We start from the raw sequence: 18,176 nt of genomic DNA, 5'->3' as shown, positions 1-18,176 counted from the left end.
AGCACTCTGTAGGTGACATAGGGCTCTTGGATCTCCGCAGGGGTAAAATGGATGGATACATAAATAAATGAGAGTGTGAGGAGCTCAAGGCAGAGAAGATCTGTAGCTCTGAGCTCTGACTTCAAATAGTCAATGATTCCATGTGAAACCTCATGTCTTCCAATAAACCTTTATCTTCCATACTGCAGTCATCTCGGCCTGCCAGACCAAGCTGGAGCTGTCTATCGTACGCCGAGGCTAATGCTGCTGGGAAATTTCTTGTTAAGTCTTGCCAGTAATTCACAAGAGCAATATCCATTAAACCAGCATTCGTAAATAGCTTCATGAAGATATTGTTGACATGTGCTTCTAATAACATGTATGACTTTGCATGTTGAAAATACAGTATGTTGGCTTGTGATTTTAAATAGGTTCCACAGGGGGTGTCAATCTTCTTTGCCAGTTGAAGTCATATTATATAAAATATTATCTTGAATTTACTCACACAAAGCTGTCGGGTGACTTCAGAATAATTGATTTTGTCAAGTTTGTCAATCTTTTTGGAGACTGACATGAACTGTTGTTTAATGGATGCAAGCATATATATGACCCTGGACCACAAAACCAGTCTTAAGTAGCACAGGAATATTTGTAGCAATAGCTATAAATACATTGTATGGGTCAAAATTATAGATTTTTATTTTACGACAAAAAACATTAGGATATTAAGATCATGTTCCATGAAGATATTTCGTAAATTTACTACCATAAATATATCAAAACTTAATTTTTAATTAGTAATATGCATTAACAAGATCTTCATTTGAACAACTTTAAAGGTGATTTTCTCAATATTTTGATTTTTTGCACCCTCACATTTCAGATATTCAAATTGTTGTATCTTGGCCAAATATTGTCCTAACAAACCATACATCAGTGGAAAGCTTATTTATTCAGCTTTCATATGATGTATAAATCACAATTTAAAAAAAAAAAAAAAAAAATGGAATGAATGAATGTCCAGATTTGTACGGAGCCCCTTAAGGGACATGGTGGTGAAAAAAATCAGAGTGAGTGAAAAAAAATTCAGGGTGGGAGGAAAAATATTTTTCAGATTTTTTTGCGTTCTCTCGCAAAACATTTGCGTTCCCTCGCAAAATTTTGCGTTCTCTCGCAAAGTTTTTTGCGTTCCCTCGCAAAACTTTTGCGTTCTCTCGCAAAGTTTTTTGCGTTCCCTCGCAAAACTTTTGCGTTCTCTCGCAAAACTTTGCGTTCCCTCGCAAACCTTTTTTGCGTTCCCTCGCAAAACTTTTGCGTTCTCTCGCAAAACTTTGCGTTCCCTCGCAAAACTTTTTTGCGTTCCCTCGCAAAACCAGTTGAGTTCGGACAAACACTATCTGTTTACTTTACAGCTTGTAGTGGTTCCTACATTGCACGTTCGCAATTGAGCGACTCATAGAGTTTGATTCTGAACTTGGACTCAAGTAGGCTATTATATAAATACATCAAGGCACGATTTTGGTACATTCTAAAATGTAAACCACTGTAGGACCAAGTTCAGTACACACCTTATATACCAGAATAGCTCAGTATATAAACGTAACCCGCTAAATTGCACGTTAAGCGTATCCCCCAGAAAGAAAAATTAACGGGATAATAGAGTATAAAAGGCCGAACTCGGTATAGAGTTTGTTATACATTTTAAATGTAAGAAAGCAGGTAAGCCCCGAATATGAACAGAAAGCTCTCCAATGTACCTTAGCTTAATATAAGAAGACAATGATATAAAAAGCCAACATTTTATGTTTTATTAAAAATAGGCAATTAATGAAGTAATCCATTAAACTAGTGGTTCTCAAACGTTCCAGTAGGTGGCGGCATGTCACTGTCTTAATGAGCAAGGCGTCCCGTCATTCATTCATTCATTCATTCAATAACTAAGCAAATGGTTGTAGTTATGAATGGGTGATTAATCACGGACTCTCCGAATGGTTCAAAGCTGCAGATTAATTCAGAAACGAAACACCGCTGTTGCTTGGAGAGACGCCAGTTCTGTTGCGGATTTCGTTGGAACTATTATTATTTCGTTAAATATAACAAACATGTGTTTAAAATGTAGGCTACATTTAAAATGTCACTTAATATTACCCTTTTTGTTGAACTGCTATATAAAATAAATGTTGCATTTGCAGTCGTTTGGATATTGCATTCTCCTATTTTAAACATGAAAAACAATAACTCGCAGAAAAGCAAGTTGCATTTATGACTGCTTTATTGAGAGTAATGCTATTAATATTAAAATTTTTATTAGTATGAATAGCATTTATTAATACCAAATTGGGCCTCCGCTGTCACTGTTTTAGTACATTAATCCACATTAAGCGTTTTAGGATTTTCCCAAATCGTGCCTTAAACTATAAGCAATTAAATGACTGTATTTCTATAATAGGCCACTTGAGTTCAAGTTCAGTATAAAACTTATATGAACCGCTCCGTTGTGAACATACTGAGCTGAGTAAACAGGAAGTGTTTGTCCGAACCCAACCGGTTTTGCGAGAGAACGCAAAAGTTTTGCGAGGGAACGCAAAAAACTTTGCGAGAGAACGCAAAAGTTTTGCGAGAGAACGCAAAAAACTTTGCGAGAGAACGCAAAAGTTTTGCGAGAGAACGCAAAAAACTTTGCGAGAGAACGCAAAAAAATCTGAAAAATATTTTTCCTCCCACCCTGAATTTTTTTTTCACTCACTCTGATTTTTTTCACCACCATGTCCCTTAAGGGGTTCCGTAGATTTGAACAATTCTTTGAAGTCTTCATTCAAATAATGAAAAAAATAAATAAATAAAAGTAATAATTATAATGCCAATTTGTAACATCATATACAGTTACATGCATAAAATGACTTGTGCAGAATATATGAAGTATGTCATATCAATGACCTACATAGAATTAATTTAAATTCAATTCATATTTCAGACAAATTTGCTGGAGAAACGAACATTCAGAACAAACTCGGATCCATTATGTATAAGAACCTGAATTATTTAGTATTCTAATTAAGTCCAATAAAAATAATTTAATAGACCAGGCCAGCATGCTTCCGTCTAATTGTCCTTCTAACCTTCACAAGAACTGGAGTAAACAGCCAATTCATTTCAGAGTTTAATTAAACCTGTTAGGACAAATCCCTTGTGCTACAGACCATGATATTCAATACTTTACTGCCATTTCCCAGCATCCACATCATGGTCCTTGGATAACAAACTGTGAAGATGAGCAAGGGTCCACTGAACATGCTTGTGTCAATGACCGACTTTAATGATTTGGCTCAGGGGTTCATCAAAGAAACACAAGCAGACATCATTCACAAATATAATCAATTTCTTATTTAATTTTGGTTTGTGAGATTTCACTCATTATTTATTTTAAGCAGGCACTGTTCTTCCAAAGCATCTTAGAAATCATTACTTGCAATGGGCAGTGTCCCTGGTACTAAATGTGCACAAATGAATCCCCACTAAACCTGGCAAGAACATGGTCATATTTCACCATGAAATTAAAAAAGAAATAAGCAATTCACAATTGTATTATTTTTAGTGTTTGTGTCTGTATGAACTTTCTGATCCAATAAAATCAATATGCTACATAAGATTTTACACAGCCCATGACCCAATACGAAGGACAAGTGGTTTTGAGAATGGATGGATGGGCAGATGGATTTGACCCAAAAAAAAGATGTGTGTTTAAGAGCAACCATAAATTTCACTCTATTTCATTCTGCCTCGCATCCAGCAGAAGAATCACACTGATATATAAGCTTCATCCCAAGGTGGAGGAATTCGTTCCATACTCATCCGTACAAGTTAAACAATCCGTAAGAGCTGCGTTCATTTCCGCTCAGATCAAATGTGTGCTCTCTACCTTCTCCTGGAGGCAAGGAGCAATTAAATTGAGCTCTGTACAGCCGCTGAACAATTCAGGAAGTCCACTGAACACACTCCGACTGCAGCCGCCGCACAACTCCACTGGGAAGAACATGACTTGATGATTTGCAGGAGTCGGATGTCATGTGTGACCAAATTTAGTGTTCAGCAGTCTCTAAAGACACCTTGAAAGGCCATGGACCATCACAATAAGCCTCATTCTTGGCGATTCAATCTTCTTTATAATCAAACTGCAGGGCTGTAAATGACAGAAGAGCTGACAGGAAACAGCACATCAGACTGATGAATAAGTTATTAGATTTGTGTCCGAATACATTTCAGCTGTATTGTAGAGTACAGAGTGGAGTGTATAGTCATGTTGAGTGACACGAAGGGAAATTAACGTCACTATTGAGGAACTGTAGCTGTGGGCGGCTGAATGTGACTGCATTAAACTTCTCCACCCTGCTGAGAACAAAAGCACTTAAGTGCCTCAGCTGTAAATATCCAATGTCATTTAAATAGTTAAATAGTGGGACATTATTATTGGACTATTTAAGGTGATTAGTTCAGCTTACACTTTTCATTAAAAGGAGTGTTGGAGAGATTGGAAGGAGTTTAGGTGAACAGATAGACATATGGACAAATTGATGGACATATGGATGGATGGACAAATGGGCAGATAGATGAATTTCAGTTTTAGTCCACTCTATATTTTTAAAGAGGGCTTTGTTCAAGCATCATTTTTTTTTTTTTTTTACTGGGTGAAAATTACTTTTTGTTCCTGGTTGTTGACAGTACTTTGACAGTACTTTCTGATTTATGGACTGGCCAATCGGCTGCTCTGAAGTCTGAAACCCATCCAGCCATGGCTCCTCAAACTGTCTGCTCCACAATGGCCTCCTGAACTGTCTGCTCTGGGATTTAGAATGTTCTGTGATGTCACGCAACTGCCAAATTCAAACTGCATTTTCACACATTGGCTGGCTCAAAGCCAGAGAGAGACGTGCTCTGCGCTTGTCATATGATCACAATTATGCAGTGTTTTAAACCACATAACATTTATTGTAGGTGTCAGACATTTAAATACACATAAGTACTAGTAAAACAATACGTTTAGAGTTTGTAAGTTACACACGGATGTCTATGGAAACTGCAATAACAATCCATTCAAAACTGACGGGAGGGAGCGGCTTCGGTGGAGACTGGATATAAAACTTTCAGATGACACACAGCTCATTTCTCCATCATTGTAAGTTACCGAAACCACAAATTAAAGCACGCAGCACACGTTAGACGTGTGTTTGTGCAGCAGAGCATTTCTCTCACATTGTATGACGTGACAGACAACTAGTTGTCCAGTCCTGTTCCGTTCACACAGCACGTGTGTTCCAAAAATGTGGTTGTGAGTGCTGAAAATTTACGGGTGTGAGTTTGGTTATAGAATGCACACTACAAATTTTAACGGGTGAATTTAACTCCCTTAGAGTTAAAATTAACACTTATCCAGTGTATATATGGATACCACTGGTAAAGTGTTAAACTAACACTTTTGAAAGTGTTGACATTTTTAACAACGTGACAGTGTTACTAATAAACTCTTAAAATGTAAAATATTAACACCAGAACAGATGATGAAATCATCAAGTTGGTGTTCAAATTTAGCACTCATGGAGTAACTGGTCAACACAACAAAACAGACTAATATTAGCGTAGATGCCATTCTTTCTTACAATGTAACAAGTACATCATGTGTTCAGGGACGTGTTCCTAGTTTTGACTGACCTAATAATGCAGCCTAACAATCCTTTAATGGATTTGAATTATAGAAATGTGTAAGTGTATTACATATAAGCCAGGTTAAAGAGATGGGTCTTTAATCTAGATTTAAACTGACAAGTTTCAAGGCCAGAGTCGATAATACAAGAATATCAAAATCAACTGCGGGTGGCAGATCCTTTTTCTATTTAGCTCCCAAACTCTGGAATAATTTACCTCCTACTGTCCGGGAGGCAGACTGTCAGTTTAAATCTAGACAATTCAATAAAATACAATTCAAAATAGTTCACCCAAAACTGAAAATTCTGTCATCATTTTGGACCTCCTGTCTTTTAAGAAGCACAAAAAAAATTATATTTTGAATAATCTACAGAAGACATATACTGACATTATATGGATAACTTTGTTCAGGGCATTTTTTTAATCTCCTTTTGTGGTCCAAAAAAGAAAGAAAGGCATATGGCGTTAGAGCAACACAAGACCAAGGCTAAGTAAATGTTGACTCAATTTTCATTTTTGGGTGACCTACTGCTTTAAGGAAAATCATTTAATTCACTGTAAATGTATGTATATATATTGTAAAAAGAAAGTCAGTCTTACTGGAAAATTAGTCTTTTAACACCAGAAACAAAGTCATAATTCCAAGTGCATACTGATCTCTCTCTGCATTGAGGTTGGACTCCTCCTGCCAAAATGAATGCACATAAATGGGACAGCACATAAATAAATGGCAGTGCAAGCATACCAAAAACTTACATTTGATGCATTTTTTAGAAGGAGATCAGACTTTTTATCATTATTGTTTAATAATCAAAAAATTTAAGCATGACAATCAGCAATCTTAAAATATGCAATTGTGGCTTACCCTTGTCTCTGGTATGTGTCCTAACAAAGCTCTTCTCATCCCACTTAATGTATTGGTGACTTCATACTCTTAAAGCACACCATCTCCCGAGTAAAAGAATATCTCTCTGGGAAAACGTTTAGAAGTGCACAACAGATAAATATAGCTATAAATCAGTATGATGTCATAAAATACATCTTTTAAAAGCGACCTCTGCGTCTGCACTGCATAACAATTCAAATATATGAGAAACATTTAGGCTCGTTTAGGCGCATACAGCATACAAATATCTTCATAAAGTAATATTATCCTATATAATACATAATGTTAATGAGGTAAAACACTTACTTTAGGTGTTTTCCTTGATAAAACCAACTTCCCCCGTCTGCTCTGCATCATGAGTGAAAGAAAATATCTCTGAAAAAAAAAGTTTAGGAGTGCACAACACAGAAATGTCACTATTAATCAATGTTATGTTATAAAATACATATATTAAATGAGGTAAAACACTTACCCCTTAAGTTTCCCTAGCGACCTCTGCGTCAGCACCGCATTGCAATTCAAATCTGTGAGAAACGTTTAGGCTCGTTTAGGCGCGAACAGCATGACGTTATAAATATCATCATAAAGTAATATTATCTTACAAAATACATATCGCAACTTAGATAAAACACTTACTTTCGGTGCTTTCCTTGATAAAACTTGTCTCCTCTGCGTTGTGAGTGAAAGAAAATATCTCTCTGAGAAAAAGTTTAGGAGTACACAGGACTCTGGTCTGTTCCGCATCGCGAGTGGATAAACATGTCTTTGAGAAAACTTTAACCACATACAGCACATAAATATCGTTATTAAACGATATGACATTACAAAACACATTTCGTAATTAAGATTAAACGCTGTATTTCGCTGTTTCCTATGTGTACCGTACTAAGGGTCCAGATGACAGCCAAACACTCCTTTTCTGGAGTAGAATACGGTATGCACCACAGTCCTGGATGGAACATGGAGTGTGACTGAAGATCTCAACATGAAGTCTATTCCAAGAACAATAGGAGAGGAAAGACTTTTAAGAACAGCAAAACGGTGATAGGAATGCTGACCCATGAAACCCAAAGACAACCAGGTGACATCCAGTGGGCAACAGGATGTGCCATCTGCAAGCTGAATAGGAGGTGCAGACCATGGCTTTAATCATGTGTCCCCCCCAGAAATAGTCTGGACCACCACCGATTGCACTGCCGATAGGGAAGCACCAGTGTCAAGAGTACCGTCAAAAGCTTTACCATAAAGATTAACCTTGAAAAGGGTATTCCAATGGGACAGGGAAACAACATCCTCCATATGACACAAGGTAGGCTAATCATTTATGGAAGCATCAGGAAAATGTGGCACAATTACCTTCTGGAGGGAGGATTGGACCGTCTGAATGTCCTCCCTCCCCTGAAGTTTCCCCTTTGGTTAAAACCAGAGTTTACTCTTCCATCCTCAAAAGCCCAGTCAGAGCCATCCATCCTTCCTGCCTCGGGTTCCATATTAACATTGTCAACTGGCGTGTTCGGGGGCTCAGTTGGAGGCAAACGTGGGGAGCCATCTGCAGCAAACACAGCTGGCATGCATGACCAAGGAAGAAAAAAACAATTCCACCACGTTCTTCACGTTCCCCAAATCACACGTGAACAGTCTGCACTGACACTCGTTGCACAGGTGTATGATGTGCAAAAAAACACAGTCTTTTCCATTATATTCTAACGCAGCGCACTGCAGTTCAGTTCACCTCAGTTCTCCCTTAACAGTTCAGTGATCCATAGGCCAAAAATGACGGGAAAAAAACATCCAAAAGTCAACATAAGCTCTCAAAACAGTCTGCAGGTGGCAAATATAAAATATAAGCAATCGTTACATGAGCCTTTATAACATACTCTTCTCACACACATGTGAAAGGGCGTGTACAAAACATAAAATAAAACACTCTGATAACGTAACAAACAAAAAGAAAAGAGGTTACAGCATTCTAGTAGTCAGCAGTAGAATGACCATCTCTCTCCTTACTCTAGACTCTTGTTAGGGGAACGCCTTCAGCCTGACTCTTGTCTAAAGCTTACATCCAAAACTACAACAGTGTTGGCCGGCAACAGCATAGGACATCACTTCCGGCACGTCACTACCGACGCGACCACAGTATAAAAAGACGGCAGTAGAACACAACATCCCCTTCTTCGTCTTCAATGGACTATTTTGTTTGAAGCGAGTAAGAGCTATTTTCTCTCCTTTGGTGAACACTAGCAAAACATATAAGAAGTGTGCAGATCTGTGTCCTTGTTTTCTAACACCAGATGACACACACGATCTTTGTGCTGTTTGTTTGGGTGAAGAGCATGCACAAGATGTCCTCGAGGGGGCAGTTTGAAGAGGGCATGCTTGAAGAGGGCAAAGAAGTCGAGACTGAGCCCTCTTAACCCTCCTGCCCTGTGTATGCTGAGCTGCTGGAGGATATGGAACGTACCAAGGCTTGACTTGCTGTAAAATTGACTTCCTTTTTTTCCAATCTCCATGTGGAGATCGAGAAGGCATGGAAAAACCTGTTTTCTTCCTGCATCAATAGGTTTCATCACACTAGATGCATGAAAATGGGTATGAGAGGATGCCCCTATAGAAGAGATGCTAGTATTCTATCTCTCTAGCGGTGAGACGTCCTCTCTCAAGGCTCCCTCCTTACCATCCAAACCCCTTCAGGATACATCTCGTTTGAATGGTAGGGCGTATGCAGCGTCAGGCTGTGGCTTTAATGCACACCATGGCGGTGCTTTAAGCATATCAGGCTGATCTGCTGAAGGACCTGGATAAAGGTAAGGGTCTTTCCCCTGATTAGGTAACTGAGCTGCGCCACACCACAGTTCTTGCCCTCCGTGCTACTAAGAGGGCAGATCTATGGTGGTCATGGTGGTTGCGGAGAGGCATCTCTGGGTGAACCTGGCGAATATTGGAAAGATGGGTGCCCCGATGCCCCAGTTTCGTCTTCTGAACTTTTCGGTACCTCTGTTGAGACGGTGGCCGAGAAGTTTATGGAGGTGAAGGCACGTTCAGCCGCCTTGAAGTCCTTCACTCCAAGAAGGCCCAGGTCTGAGCCCGAAGGGGTCCTGTCCCATGCCAGCCTGAGGATCGGAGGCGGGTGCAGAAGGCTAGTGTCATGACAAATGCCCCTCCCCTGCGTCCAGGTGGGGCTGGGAGAAGGCACAAGTCAAATGTAGGTAGGCAAGACCTGAGGGAGGCGATCCAGACGAGGCGTTTTCAATGCTCTATATTTTTATTTTCCCTCTTTCTTCCCCTCCCCTAATATCCCTGAAATCACCATCTTTCCACCCAACTAGGTTAGGTTGGAGCCTCCTGTGCTTCTACTGCAGTCTCTAGGCTGCAGTCTCTCCGATGATGTTTTGGGCAGGTTCTATGTTCATAGAACCACCCTGCTGATGTCTGACCCAAGCCTCCTTCAGACTCCACTGTACATTGCGCAGGAGCCATGTTGGGTGAGTACGATCCATATTATTCTTCCAGCATAAGGTTGTGTGCATCTGGTTACTGGCTTTCTTTGCAGTGCTTTTTCTGTGACCTGCCTGTCTGTTGTTGTGTCTCCGACTCTATTTCAGGGAAGGAACCTCTACAACCCCTCTCTGCTCTTGACTGACTGTGGTGACGACCCCTCGACGCCCCTCTGAGGAGTGGGCTTGAGAACACTATCTTTCCTGAGGTACGAGTGAGAGGTGTTTCTGAGGAAACCCTTTCTGACTGCTATGGCTCTGAGGAGCAATAGCTCTGCAGATTCTATGTGATGGTAACAGCTCTCTTTTTTGGGCCTTGTCTGGCTCTGTCTAATTTGCGCTACCTTATGGTCATGCTAGGAACTGCTCCCCTCTAATATGAGGGTAAGCTGAGACCTAATGCTCCCAGTTTGAGCTATGAAAACCCTGCCTCAGCTGGGGGCTGAGAGCGTCACTACCGTGTATGCAACCATTCAGTGTTGCCAAAAGGTCTTCGCCTGGCAGCTGCTATATATGAGACCCGTCTACTACCCTGTTGAAATGTCCGATTCCCTTTTTAAGCTAGATCCCATTTCTGAATCCCCTTTCGGTCTGCCTTTAGGACATGGCATTAACCACTATGTGCTGGTAAGATGTGGTTTTTCTCTCTCATCAAGAGACAAGCCCTCCGTTTGAGCTCTGTGGCAACAAAAAATAATTGGCCGCTTGCCGCCTCCCTGATGAATTGCCTATTAGCTGTTGAGCTTAGCGTTGCCTCCCCTCATTTTAGAGGGTCACCTATGAGCATGCTGCTCCCATCCGAGCATCTGAGTTCCAGGAGGAATAAGAGGGCTCAGTCTCAACTTCTTGTCCCTCTTCAAGCATCTCCTACTCCTCCTGGGTGGAACCCACCAGAGCACTAGCTACTGAATCAGAATCTGAATCTTTACTCCTGCTATCTGGAGGTTGTTGCTGATGTCACTAGCAGTTGTTTTAGGGTCTTTCTTTTCTAATGTTTCAGTCTACAGAAAAGCTGAAGGAATTGGCCTCACTGTTCCAATACTTTTGAAGGAAAAAATACACAAATATATATATATATATATATATATATATGAAGAGTTCAGATGCAAAACCAGCTAAAAGCCATCTCGGTCAAAAATGAGATACATAATGATACTGAGCGAACACAGTGCTCCTGACACATACTGTATTATACGTCCATCAAATACTTTTACTTAGAACTTGCTAAATTCCAGCCTCAGCCCAATCAGAAGTGCCAGTACTTACATAGAAACCTATACAAAGTAGCCAGAAAGAAACTTATTTTAAATAAAAACAATTTTGTTTAAATAAAGGATTGCAGTAATGAGTACACCCTAGATTTAATTCAGCAAATATATAATATTCTAGTACTTAGTATGTACTCCAGAACTTTAAGTATACTGCTCTAAGTTATCTTGGCAGAAGTATACAAGTTCACGGGAAATTTTCACATCTGTGCTGTTGAACTCCTGGAGGACGACCTCCTTAAATGCCCTGGTCTTTAATGGAGAGTTTTGCTCAGCCCGTCTCTACAGAATCCCCACAGCCGCTCAATCGCGTTAAGATTGGGTGAAATACCTGTCCACAGAGGGATATTCACCTTGGGAGAATGAATATATTCATTGTTATGCTAAAAAAATGCAGGAAATAAAGGGAAGGGTAGCATCTTCAGTTTCAGTTGTTTTTTTTTTTTTTCTTTTTCTTTTTTTATTACATCAGACAGTAGTTTGTGGATTGGTGACAGCATTGATAAAGCACAAAACCCTCACACCTTCAGCACTAATACATCCCTAAATAAGAGCTTTACTACCACTGAACATCACTGTGAACATCACTAAATATCGGTTGGTTAAATAAAGAGGTTAAATCAGTTCTTGTGCTTTGGCTACAGTAGGTAATTCTAATGGTGACAACAGTGCGTGCACTGTAGAGCGAGGCTATCGCATTCAGTTTGGTGCTCCAGCACCGCCTTTCAACAGGGTCTTTCCCAGTCAACACGTGAGATCATGCGATGTTCACAGTGACATCACATCATTCTCATTGTGTGATACTCAAGAGTGTGAGTAATATGTGAGCTCATTGTGAATTCAAAATGTTGTGCAGGTTGAGAGGAGGCACTGCAAATATCCGTCACCAGGGGACATTCTACTTCCTGTTTCTCAACACTATCACAGTGGTGTCACATGATGAGCTCACAGTATGAGTGCACACCCAGATAACAAATTTATGTTGTAAGAACCTTCTCCAAACATAGACAGCAAAATCCCCAGTGTTAATTTAACACTCTGAGTGTGGACACATATAAACACTGAAGCAGTGTTGAAGGTAATGATATAATTAGGTGATTAACAAAGTGATGATTGATCATTATTGAAGACACCTGATGTTAACAAGCAGAATCACCAAAGGAGAAAACCAAAATTTTTAAGCAACCATTATAGTGGTCAATGTTTGCATTAGTTGGGCTCTTGACCTTTAAATCTTTAATACTAAATTTTGTTTGGCTGCTGTATTTGAGTTAAAACAGCCAGACAAGCCAAAAGCTCAAGTCACTAGCTGATTATGTTTTAACATATTCTTTGTTTGACATAAATCACCTAGAGTATAATCTTAAATTAGTTTTTTTTTGCTTATTGTAATAGCCTTGACAATCCACAGAAAATCCAGCACTTCCTCTACAGCTTGGAAAGTTTTTTTTTTTTTTTTACAACCTGTTCAAAAAAAAAGAAGCATTTCACCTAGGCACACATAGACATCAAGAACCAGCCCATGAATCTCAACAATGGTGACAAACGGTATATTCAGATAAACACATCAACTCTGAACTCTCATAATTTATTCATGCCGCAATGCATGATGGGAGTCATGGATGAGTTCTGATTGGCTACAACACGCTTTTTGATGGTCACCGTTGTTGTGATTCTCACACTGATTCTTCATGTCTGTGTGTCTAAATTAAGATGAACTGTTTTTCATCATCTGTCTGATTATGGCAAAACTGATTGATCTTTTGTTCACAGTTTTTTTTTTTTTTTGTAATCTGTAAGGAAATTCTACGTCAAATACTCAAGTCACTATATGATGATTAAGTCAAGCACAGTCAATGCTATCTTACTGACTTCTGTTCTTTGCTTGTCTGGCTGTTATAACTCAGTAATTGCAGCCAAACAGGACCTAATATTGATGATTTAAGGGTCAAGAGCCCAACTAATGCAAACACTGACCACTATAATGGTTGCTTAAAAATTTTGGTTTTCTCCTTTGGTGATTCTGCTTGTTAACATCAGGTGTCTTCAATAATGATCAATCATCACTTTGTTAATCACCTAATTATATCATTACCTTCAACACTGCTTCAGTGTTTATATGTGTCCACACTCAGAGTGTTAAATTAACACTGGGGATTTTGCTGTGTACAACTGATGTGTAACTGTGTTTGTAAACCACATTTGTTATGGCAAGGAATACCAAGAAGGGATTATTAATGATAACAACACAATCATCACCGAGATTCAATATACATTCAATTATAATAGCTCTTTGTTTATACAGTATAATAATTTATGAAGAAATTTGAAAGCATAAATCAAACATTTTAAACTGCTGTGTCATGTAAAAACAGAGAAACATCAAGAATCAGTGTATGAATCTCAACAATGGTGACAATCAAAAGCTTCCTGCAGCAATGCATGCTGGGTACCTAGTCTCCGTGCAGTAAGTGCACTTTGACTTCACATTGTGATCATAGTGTGAGCACACATTGAGGACGCTGTGAGGTTACACTTTTAGCTCACTGTTACGTCACATTGTGACCACATGGTGAGATCAGTGTGAGATCAAATTGTTGACTGGGTTCCCACTCTGGTGGGTCCCGAGCAGGGTCTGGTAATGGAACAAGAAGTAGCTACTCCCTTGAGGAAGGAGGCCATTGAGGTGGTTTCTTCCTCACGTCAGATAGTCCGGGTTCTACAGCCGGGTACTTCATAGTTCCGAAGAAGGATGGGGGCCTTGCCGTGTTGCCATCTAACCATTAAGATGGCCCTCCTTCTTGCTTTGATCTCTCTTAAAAGAGTAGGGAACCTTCAGGCCCTTTCTGTGGCCCGTTCCTATTTAGACTTTGTGCCCGGTATGGCCAAAGCCTTCTTATACCCTTGTCCTGGGTATGTTCCGAAGGTCCCCTCCTTGGCACCATGGCCTGTTGTACTACAGGCCTTCTGTCCTCCTCCCTTTCAGGATCAAGACAAGCAGAAGCTTAATTGTATGTAAGCACTGGACATGTACATACACAGAGCTGCCATGTGGAGAAAGGCGGACCAGTTGTGTGTTTGTTTTGGTCCCCCTAAGAAGGGTCTCCCTGCATTTAAGCAGACCACCAGCCACTGGATCGTGGATGCCATCTCTTTAGCCTATGTATCCTTGGGCCTTCCCTCTCCCCTGGGGGTCAAGGCCCACTCTACCTGAGGCACGCTGCCTCCAAGACCTTCCTGGCGGGTGTCCCTATACAGGACATCTGCACTGCTGCGGGGTGGTCCATGCCATTAACCTTCGTCAGGTTCTATGACCTAGACCTGCGAGCCGCTCCTGGCTCTTCTGTCCTTCGCCCTAGCACACACTAGGCAGGGACTTGGGGCGTGGGCATCTCGTTCTCCAATGTGTTTTCGACGCAGCTCGAGTTCCTGAAGGGGAACATCTCAGGTTACGTATGTAACCATGGTTCCCTAAGGGATCGAGATGCTGCGTTTCGGGCCATACTCCTGGCATCCCTGCGAGCGCTTGCTTCTGCCTTGAAGCTGAATGCCGGTTCCGGCGCACATGCTTTTAAGTGGATCACAGAGGCAAAACTACTGACCTTTTCAGTGCAGATCAGATTCATCTGTAAACAGGCTGCTAAGAGTTGCTAGCAGTTTAATGCTAACTAAACAAAGGCACAACTACAGCAGGAGTACTATAAACTAAACAAAACTAAATTACTAGCATCACTCAAAACACTCTATGCTAAAGGACATCATTATCTACTGTAAAGTTACAGTAGTGATTTAGCAAACAAATGTTATAAAACATTGTTTTGTAATACGTTCAGAGGGAGCTAGGGCAGATAACAACACAACCCTCAAAACCAAAATCCATGGTTAGTATAGTTAAACTATGGTACCCACAAATGAACTATGGTTTTGCTACACTAACCATAGTCTAACCATGAGATGTGTAGTAAAACTATGGTTGTAAATTAAAACCGATTGTAATCAATCTGCCAATATACAATATATATATATATATATATATATATATATATGAATATGATAATGCAATAACGTTCAGTATTAGGATTTTTCTGTGAAGTTATTGTCATGATGTAATCATTATTGTACTAATTTTGACATTTAGGCAATTTAGAAAAGATAATCTATAGTTTAAGCTATTTTAAGATAAAACATCAACACCTGGTCATAATGTGATACTTTAAATTGAACAAATAAAATTGTTACTGCAAATAGAATATAAAGAGGTGGTTGTTTTGCAACAAGGTGGAGACAGTTCTGCTCATAACAGTGAATGGCTGATGGGAAAAGTGAAAGGTACAAAAAAATTAGTGAAAAAGCAAACACACACAAAATGAGATGCAAAATGAAAAATGAAGAAACTGAAAAGGAAAATGGAAGTTCAAGAGAGAGCCTTTTTCATATTTTGCACAACCCCAGTCTAAGGTTTTAAACATTTATTTAAATGTGATTCGGTTGTCCATGGTTTCAGAATTTGTTGTGGGTGTATGGGATGGCCTGGATGAGTGTGAGATTTCCCGGCCTGAAATTTTGTCCCAGTCCAGCCCGGTTCAACATGGTAGTTGTTTAGCCTTGATACATTCATTACCTAACAAATTTTAAAAGTAAGTTATTTTGTCAATATGATGTGAGGTCCAGCATGACACTAAAACAAGTAGTAGTAAAGAATACTTTATGTAGTCATGTCTGAGCCCATACTTCTTTACTTTAACTTAAGTAAAAAAGTGTAGTTAGTACTTTCTACTTTTACCAGAGTATCTTTAAACATGAGTATCTGTACTTCTACTTGAGTGAAGGATGTGTGTACCTTTGCCATCTGTTCCGTGATGGTTGAGCTAAAAAAAAAATTAAGATGGTTGCATAAGTTGCATTTGGTGGTCAGTTTGTGTGTAAATGTATATTTCTGACTAACTTTTTGCACTTCTGATGTTATTTCTCGTGAGAAATCAGTATTGTAATAATTAAATATTTGTTTAGTTATCACCCAAACAACTTTTATTTTGTTGTTGATCTATAAACCTCAAAAGCCAGTCCAAAGTGAGTTTTGTGAGGTGCCTTCATGCAAAAACACTGCCTGCCAAGTCATTGCCTAATAAGGAAGTGAGGCAGCAAATCAGCTGTTTAGGATGCAGCCACTATAGTGAAGGTCCTATGTAGCATTTTCAAAGCATGGTTCTTTATGGAACCATATAAAATGTTTCTATTTAGCACCAGAAAGGGTTCTGTTATTGTTACAAGCTAAAGAACCATTTTATGGTACGTTAGAGTCTACGTTAAATTGTTTTTTGTTTGTTTGTTTTTTTTTTTTGTTTTTTTTAAATGATCATAAAAACTTTGTTACAAAATGATTTTGAATAAATGCTGTTCTTTTTAACTTATTAGTCAAAGAATGCTGAAAAAAGTATCACCTTTTTTTGTTTGGTTGTTATTTTTTATTTTATTTTTTTATCACTATATATGAGACAGCAACAAAAACAGGAACAGACAGAAACAAAGAAAAGTTTCAACAGATTTGTTTTAATGAAAGGTATTAAGAAAACCAAAGGCAACACAGGTACAAATAAAATAAAATAAAATAAAATAAAATAAAAATAATTTATCACGAATCTGTTCCAAAGCTGACATGGCTAGAATATATGCCTTGACAAGGATGATGAGGAAGATAAGCATAACGATGGAACCAAAAATGACGGCAGCAATGTTTAGGCAGCGAGCTTTGGCACCGTAAGACCGTGCCTTTGGGAAGTCTCCCAGCAATCTGCTGTCCCTGGCCTAACGCACAAAAAAATATGTAAGGAACTTGCAGCAGAACAATTTTATAATTGCATATATTTATATTGCTTACCTTTATTGAGTTGTAAAAGGCTCCAAACCCAAGACAGCAGATGTTACAGAAGTGAAGACTGAATGTGGAGAAAATTATATCATCACTGATTTTTTGGTCAGGCATGGACACTGTTACTGACTGGGCAGTGTAGGCTCTATTGTCCTGCATCGGGATACCCTCAGGCGCTGAATAGCTCTGCATTGCCATGTCAATTCAATACCAAGAAGTTGCTCGTAGTGATATTTTCAAGTGTTTAGCTCTGTTTTATAGAGAAGCCAAACTGGTGCATGTTTGTGTTTTGCAGTGGAACACTGGGCGGAGCTAAAGGGGTAGTTCACTCAGAAACAGTCTGAGTCTGAGGGTAGCTGAGTTTTTGTTAATGCAACCTTTTTTAAATTTTTGGGTGAACTATCCGTCTGAGAAACTACTACATCTTTTTTGACATAGATACCAATAACTATTCTATCTTAAATTAAAAAAAAAAAAAAAAAAAAAAGTGCTTTTAATTTACTCACCCTCAGGTCATCCAAAATATTTCTTCAGCAGATAACTAACAATGAAAAATTATGAAACTAATTTTGTCTCTTATTAATATGAATAATACAGCTGAGAATGTCTAATTTGTTGATCCTATTAGGAAATGGGAGGTCTGATGCCTAATTCTGTTATTCCTCACTTACACTCACACTTTTGATTGCAATATATTGTCAAGCTTACAAAGACTATGCATTTACAGAGTTACAGTTTTTGTTTCAATTTCTTTTTATTTGATGGCATTCAAGAAATCACCTTCACTTTCGTCTGAGGTAAAAGGGAGTTAGGCAACCTGGGTTTTTGTACCATTGCACATTTTCATTTAATATTGAAACATTGTCATGAATAAAACTGACTCATAAAGTAAGTGGCAGTGTTTTCTCATTGAAATGTCCATCTATCATCCATTCTCCAAACCGCTTGTCCAGGTAGGGTCACAGGCACAGTGGAGCACT

At 39.1% G+C, this 18,176-nt stretch overlaps 1 protein-coding gene and 1 long non-coding RNA gene across 2 annotated transcripts; both read right to left on the bottom strand.

Moving 5' to 3' along the window:
* Window positions 1-2,970: 2,970 nt before the first annotated feature.
* Window positions 2,971-12,534, bottom strand: LOC127160048 (uncharacterized). Its single transcript, XR_007826634.1, has 5 exons — window positions 7,038-12,534; window positions 6,872-6,940; window positions 6,545-6,650; window positions 6,280-6,364; window positions 2,971-4,177 (listed from the first exon to the last, which is right to left on the bottom strand). It is a non-coding gene; the product is annotated as an uncharacterized LOC127160048 (long non-coding RNA).
* A 2,865-nt stretch (window positions 12,535-15,399) lies between these two features.
* Window positions 15,400-17,482, bottom strand: LOC127160049 (interferon-induced transmembrane protein 1-like). The gene is made up of 2 exons (XM_051102726.1): window positions 17,206-17,482; window positions 15,400-17,132 (listed from the first exon to the last, which is right to left on the bottom strand). Exons 1-2 carry the CDS (start codon window positions 17,392-17,394, stop codon window positions 16,878-16,880), a joined length of 444 nt encoding a protein of 147 aa, XP_050958683.1. The 5' UTR covers window positions 17,395-17,482; the 3' UTR covers window positions 15,400-16,877.
* Window positions 17,483-18,176: the final 694 nt, after the last annotated feature.

Source organism: Labeo rohita, unplaced genomic scaffold (genome assembly GCF_022985175.1).
Source record: "Labeo rohita strain BAU-BD-2019 unplaced genomic scaffold, IGBB_LRoh.1.0 scaffold_283, whole genome shotgun sequence".
In the NCBI taxonomy this organism is placed as follows: domain Eukaryota; kingdom Metazoa; phylum Chordata; class Actinopteri; order Cypriniformes; family Cyprinidae; genus Labeo; species Labeo rohita.
This window is presented reverse-complemented; position numbering and strand designations above follow the sequence as displayed.